The 6,121-nt window shown below is 50.9% G+C and overlaps 2 protein-coding genes across 2 annotated transcripts in view; both read right to left on the reverse strand.

The window, feature by feature from the left end:
* FANCE (FA complementation group E) overlaps positions 1-1,128 on the reverse strand; it is a 13,878-nt gene extending 12,750 nt beyond the window's left edge. The window contains exon 1 of the mRNA XM_032410188.1: positions 677-1,128. Coding sequence (XP_032266079.1) covers positions 677-924 — 248 coding nt within the window. The 5' untranslated portion in view covers positions 925-1,128. The remainder of the gene's footprint in view (positions 1-676) is intronic.
* Positions 1,129-3,500: 2,372 nt separating this feature from the next.
* The window catches only part of LOC116635817 (E3 ubiquitin-protein ligase makorin-like), a 5,887-nt gene continuing 3,266 nt past the window's right edge, over positions 3,501-6,121 (reverse strand). Inside the window, exons 6-7 of the mRNA XM_032410122.1 lie at positions 4,183-4,330; positions 3,501-3,949 (exon numbers count right to left, since the gene is read on the reverse strand). Of these exons, the coding sequence (XP_032266013.1) occupies positions 3,812-3,949; positions 4,183-4,330 (286 nt within the window). The 3' untranslated portion in view covers positions 3,501-3,811. The remainder of the gene's footprint in view (positions 3,950-4,182; positions 4,331-6,121) is intronic.

Raw genomic sequence — 6,121 nt, forward strand, 5'->3', positions numbered from 1 at the left:
AAAGAAAGGAAAGAAAGGAAAGAAAGAAAGAAAGAAAGAAAGAAAGAAAGAAAGGAAAGAAAGAAAGAAAGAAAGAAACTGAATACCAGTACCGGAAGCCCACCAAATAAGAAAATGGCAGAGCTGACCCTTCTGCTCCGAGCAGAAATTGTCAGTTACATAAAGAGGCCAAAAAAAAAAAGTTCAGAGTCACCCCAAAGACTATAAATGATCAAGAACACCATCCATAAGGAAAGTGATTTTGCCCTAAAATGTATACTGTGCTTTGAAAATTTGACATTATAAAGCCACTCCATCAGATGTCTGTTCGGTCACCATGTTTTAAATTTCTACTTTTGTATACTTTATAATGTACATATTTTTACTCTTGTGTACACTCGGTTATACTAAGTATCCCTACACTGGAGGTATGAGTTCGATTTCCTTAGAGAAGAAAGTTATATGATCAGAAGCGATTTGAGTCCACTGGCTTCTAGTTACTGATTTACACGCGGCGGGAGGCGTGTGTCTACCCGCTCCGGCAGCACCCAGTAGGTCCTCAATGAAGGTCTGTTGGATGCCCCCCTCCCAGGGTGCGCGGCAGGGACGCCTGGCTGTGGGGAACTAATGAACCTCTCCGGGCCGCGGTCTCCTCATCCAGAAAAGTGGGGTGGCGCCCCGCGACCAGACGACTTACAGCTCCAGGCGACAGTCCGGGCCCTCCACGACGGGCTCCTCCCGGCACAGCGCCTCCAGGACGCGGCCCCAGCAGAAGGGTTCCTCGCCGCGACTGCCCAGCGCCCGCAGCAGCCCCAGGCCGCGCCGCGCCCCCTCCGGCCCCGACTGCAGCACCTGCAGCAGGAACCGGGCGGGGGCGTCCAGCTGCGCCCAGGGCGCCGACCCAGCGCCCTCAGCCAGAGCGGGCGCCGCCTCCGAGGCCGCCATGCCCGGGGCTCCGGGGCTCCGAGACTCCAGGGCCCCGGGGCCGCGCCGGCCGCCGCTCTGGTTCCTGACCTCAGCCTCGAGAACTGGCGAAAGGGAGCAGAACGCCAGCGCCTGCCCCGACGTGGCGACCAGCCTCCTCCCGCGCCTACCACCTGCCGGGCTCACCTGTCCACTCGGAGCTCAGCGGCCGAGAGCCTGCCCAGCTTCGCGCGCGCCTTTAGAAACCTATGACGTGGGCGGGGCCGGACGTGAAGCGAGGGGCGAGGGCAGGCCGGAAGGGGCGGGGCCAGTGGTGGTCCTGGCCATAGAGAGACGGAGGAACGGAGTAAGGGGGCGGGACGAAGTCCGAGGAAGTCCACGGATGGGGCGGGGCCACAACAAGGGTGTTCGCCCGTGGGCGGGGTCATGCCACAGAGAGAGGGGTGGGGCGGGACTTGGTGGAGGGACGGATCCTGGTCTGCTGACCCTGACCTTCCTTCCTCCACTGCTCCCTGAAGTAGGGGGATGAGAGGTGGATGCAGAATGGTTGTCAGGGATCCTGTTGTTCTTCAGGATCCAAGCATCATTTAACTTTAGCTGATGTCCATATTATGTGTAGATCATGGATTTTGCGATAGGATTTGATCACAGTTTACCACCCCACCTTGACATCACCTCCTCCATAGGCCATCAACTGTCATCACTAGGGTTTCAGTCCTCTCCAGAAATATTTGATACACAACTACCCCTGAGAATGGGGTGGTAGTAAAACCTAACACTATCTATATGGCCAAAGGCCTTGCTGTGAGCTTCCTCTGAAGTCCGGGAAGCCGGCTTGCTCTGGTTGTTTCCAAGGGGCCAGGAGGGGCTCCACCTCCCAAGGTTTCAGTTTAAGGAAATCTGCTGGAGAAGGCAGGCTTCCAGTGAAGTGGAGGGAAAGGAGGAATCACTGCAGAGGATAAAAATAAAGAGAGAGGGGATGGGGTGCCTGGGTGGCTCAGATGGTTAAGCACCGGCCTTCAGCTCAGGTCATGAGAGTCGGGCTCCCAGCTCAGCAGAGAGTCTGCTTCTCCCTCTCCCTCTGCCTCTCCCCTTGCTTGTGCTCTCTCTGTCTCTCTCTCAAATGAATAAAGTCTTTAAAAAAAAAAAATAAAGAGGGGAGAAGAGCCCCCACAGCACCCATAAACCCTACTTTGGGTTCCAGTTTCTATTTACCATTCTCCCAGCTTCTGCAGCAACACACATCCATTCATTCAATAAACGTTTACTGAGCACCTAGGGCTGGGGATTTGGGGAACAAAACAAAGACCCTTCTCACTGTTGTTGACACTCTAGAGAGGAGAGACAACTAATAAGTAAACAATAGAATGTTTGATTGTGATTAGTGCTTTCAAGAAGAAGAATATAGCAGGGAAGGGAGATAGGGTGAGGTAATTTTAAGTAGGTAGTCAGGCAAGATGAACCTGAAGAAGATAAGGAAGCAAGTCAGTGATCTGTGGGGAGGCCATTTCAGGCAGAGGGGACAGCACATGCAAAGTCCCCAAGACATAGTGCGGCTGGAGCAGAATGTACTTGCTGGAGAGTAATCAGAGAAGAGATCAGAGAGGTAACTGGGCTAGATCTTGTGAGGCCTTGAGGTCATAAAGAGGACTTTGGTTTTTCACTCTAAATAGTATGGTAAGCCATAGGAATATCTTGTGGTTTTTTTTTTAAGATTTTATTTATTTGACAGAGACAGACACAGCGAGAGAGGGAACACAAGCAGGGGGAGTGGGAGAGGGAGAAGCAGGCTTCCCGCGGAGCAGGGAGCCCGATGCGGGACTCAATCCCAGAACCCTGGGATTATGACCTGAGCCGAAGGCAGACGCTTAAGGACTGAGCCACCCAGGCGCCCCTCTTGTTTGTTTTTAAGTAATCTCTACACCTAATGTGGGATTTGAGCTCATGACCCTGAGATCAAGAGTTGCATGCTCTGCCGACTGAGCTAGCCAGGCGCCCCTGAACAGTATGGTAAGCCGTAGGAATATTTTGAGCTGGATCTGATTTCCACTGGAGCCATGTTTTTTCCCAAAATAATTTTAAGGGAGGTGTTGGTAAAGACTAAGGAGTATTTCTTAGCTAGTGACTGCTTTGCAAAGGCTTAAATAGCAGGAAAGAAGTTTTTTGCCAACACCTCTATCTCAGGTTAACTGTTCTAACTTCATAGAAGATGTCTTTGGTCTTCAAATGACCAGCTGTTGGGGGAGAGGGGAGAGACAGGCCCTGGCAAGTAGTGGGTAGGCTCAGGAATGCTAAATAACCTTCAGTGCCTTGCCAGTCCTCAACTCTCAGCTTTACTCTGAGATGGTGGCTCTGGCTCATGCCCACTAAGGTGGGCATTCTAGCCAATGGGAAGGAGAGCAGGGAGGAAAGTTCTAAGGGTGGTTCAAGAACCCTGGGGGATCCTGGAGACCCTTTCATGGGATCCATGATGTCATTACTATTTTCCTAATACTAAGATGTTATTTGCCCTTTCCACTCTCAAACTCTTAGGAGCATAAAGTGAAGTTTCACAGAGGTCAAGTGACAGGTGACATTGCAACAGAATGATTGCAGAAACAACCCGTGGTTCAGGGGGAGGGCATCTGGGCTATGAGCAGACATTCTTTAGATACCAGCAATGATGGCTTAGATGCATTTTATTGGTTTTCTTTCAGAATCCTACAAAAGAACAAAGTTAAAATCCAAGTCCCTGGCAAGAGAGTGAACCCTTTCCCTTCCTCTTCCCTTGATCCCCAGTTGTATCAGTGCTGCGCTCCTTGGGCGTGGAGGGCTTGCTACTTCAGCCCCCACCAAGCCCCAAAAGGGAAAAGACCTATCACCTAGCAACCCTTGCCCCTCAGCCCCATCCCCCACATGTTGATCCTGGTTACAGAAGGCCGAGGTAAGAATTATCGGGATCCAGTAAGAGTTCCGAACCCCAGAAGGCCATGGCCAAGGCACAGTCCGTGAAGAACACTTCGTCTTCCTGCTCGGTGCCCCCTAGGAACCCTGCTGGGCCCAGCACCTGGGAGTAGAGAAGGAAATCAGTGAAAACCCATCAACTTCAACCCTATTGCCCCAGGAACAAGAGAATCAAGGCTGACACATAAGGTTGGGCAGGTTGTACATAACACAAAGATGCCCCATCTGAGCAGGCACCATTATCATTATGGACATCGTGTATGGCTTTTACATTTATCGAAGACATTTATTGTAAACATGGCCAGCAGCCTCCCTGTCCCATATTCCTGCTGTTACCACCTCACTCCCAGAGGTCAGCTGCATACTCTCAGTCCAGGGAGGATCAGAGGTCAGGGCTTTATCCGGTTGCTGGTGCAGATAAATACAATCAGACTCGAAGGGGCAGCGGCCATTCCCTCGCATGAAGAATCGGCATCGGATCTGGCTATGAGAGGACAGAAGGAGAGAAGACTGTTGCTTTCAAGCCCTGTTGCCCCAGGAAAAAAGGAGCACTCAAGGCTGACACGTAAGGTTGGGTAGGTTGTACATACCACAAAGCACCACTCCTGTGCAGCCACTGAGGGTATCACAGTGTAGATTTTACTACATTTATTACAACTATTTTCCAGCAGATGGCAGTAAAGTGTCTAAAGGGATGCCTTTCTCTAAGTCCCACAAGGTCGATATGGGCCAGCAGTGACCCCCGGAATCTCTTTTCCGTCTTTGAACTAAGTTTCAATAAAAGCACCAATACAGGAGAGGTTTGTGGGCAACCTGTGATCGGCTTACGTAGGACCAGCTTCCTTCTTGCGGAGAAGGATGGATGAGAGGCAGAAAGGAAAGGACAGATGCCTGTTAATAGGCTCTTCTCTGCATTATCACTCTCTGCTCCACACCTTTGAGTCCTGCCCACTTCCTGCAGCCCCAGTGTGAATGCAGGACCCCACTGACTCCCCAAGCTGGAAGCCTGGGAATCCCTCTAAACGACCGGCCCTTTCTCTTCTTCCTCCTCCTATTTACCCAAACCTAGCATCAGACAGGAACCCCTCCATCTGGACAGCCTACAAAAACCCCACACTCAACCTGTCCAAATCCCCCATCAGCTTCTCTCTCTCTGGGTTCATGTGATAGTGCCATAATGTGGCCACATATGCTCAGTAAGATATTCATTTTTTTTTTTTAAAGATTTTATTTGAGAGAGAGCACGAGAGCAAGAGAGAGCATGAACAGGGGGGAGGGGTAGAGGGAGAGAGAGAAGCAGACTCCCCACTAAGCAGGGAGCCCGATGTGGGGCCTCGATCCCAGGACCCTGAGATCATGACCTGAGCCGAAGGCAGATGCTTTACCGACTGAGCCACCCAGGCGTCCCATATTCATCATCTTAAATCTTCCTTCTCCACCTCACTGTCAGTTGGTCACCCAGGTCTGGCCCTTTTTCCTCTCAAGTCCATATCCACCCCCCAACCCCCTTCCTCCCAGGATGCACTAGGAGTCAGAAGGCCTGGGTTCAAACCCCACTTTTTCACTGAAGTCATAAAGACCATGCCTCAGTTTCTTCTTCTGCAGCATGAGGGTTGTACGGTGCCCTAGTTCATGGAGTTGATAATGGGCAAAGTCTGTCATACAGATTAAGCCCTTCTGCTACCTTGTCTTCTAGCACCCCCAGGCCTGGGTGCTCCCTTCTGGCGGTTCTCGACTGGTACCCCAGATGCCAGTAGTTCCCCACTTTGGCCTGCCTCTGCCTGGAGTGCTCTCATTTCTCCCCTCCTGAGGGGCCCCTACTTCTCTTCCAACACCCAGCTCAAATACTTCCTCCTCTGTGAGATTCACCCAAGAGTTTTGTCTCAGTCACTTTGTTGATCCAGCTATTATAGTTCACAGACAAAATCCAGGTGCCTTCTCAACAAGGTCAAATGTCTCACAGGTGGAGACAAGACCTTTTTTATCCCACCCTTTATCCAAATATACTTTGCATATGTTGAGTATAATTAACCCTTTGGGAAGGTGGAATTAAGAAGCTGGAATGTACCTAATTCCAGATCTGGATATAGGCCCACCCTCCCCAATAGATGAAAAACCTACCCACCTTTTCCCTTGCTCCGAGGGCTGACCTTTTGATCTCCTTCTCAGAGACCCCATGTTTTCAAAGATCATCTATGCAACAACATGTATTCCTATCAATCTACCTTGGGAAAGGGAAAGGGAAAGGGAAAGGGAAAGGGAAAGGGAAAGGGAA

Source organism: Phoca vitulina, unplaced genomic scaffold (genome assembly GCF_004348235.1).
Source record: "Phoca vitulina isolate PV1807 unplaced genomic scaffold, GSC_HSeal_1.0 scaffold11, whole genome shotgun sequence".
Classification (NCBI taxonomy): Eukaryota; Metazoa; Chordata; class Mammalia; order Carnivora; family Phocidae; genus Phoca; species Phoca vitulina.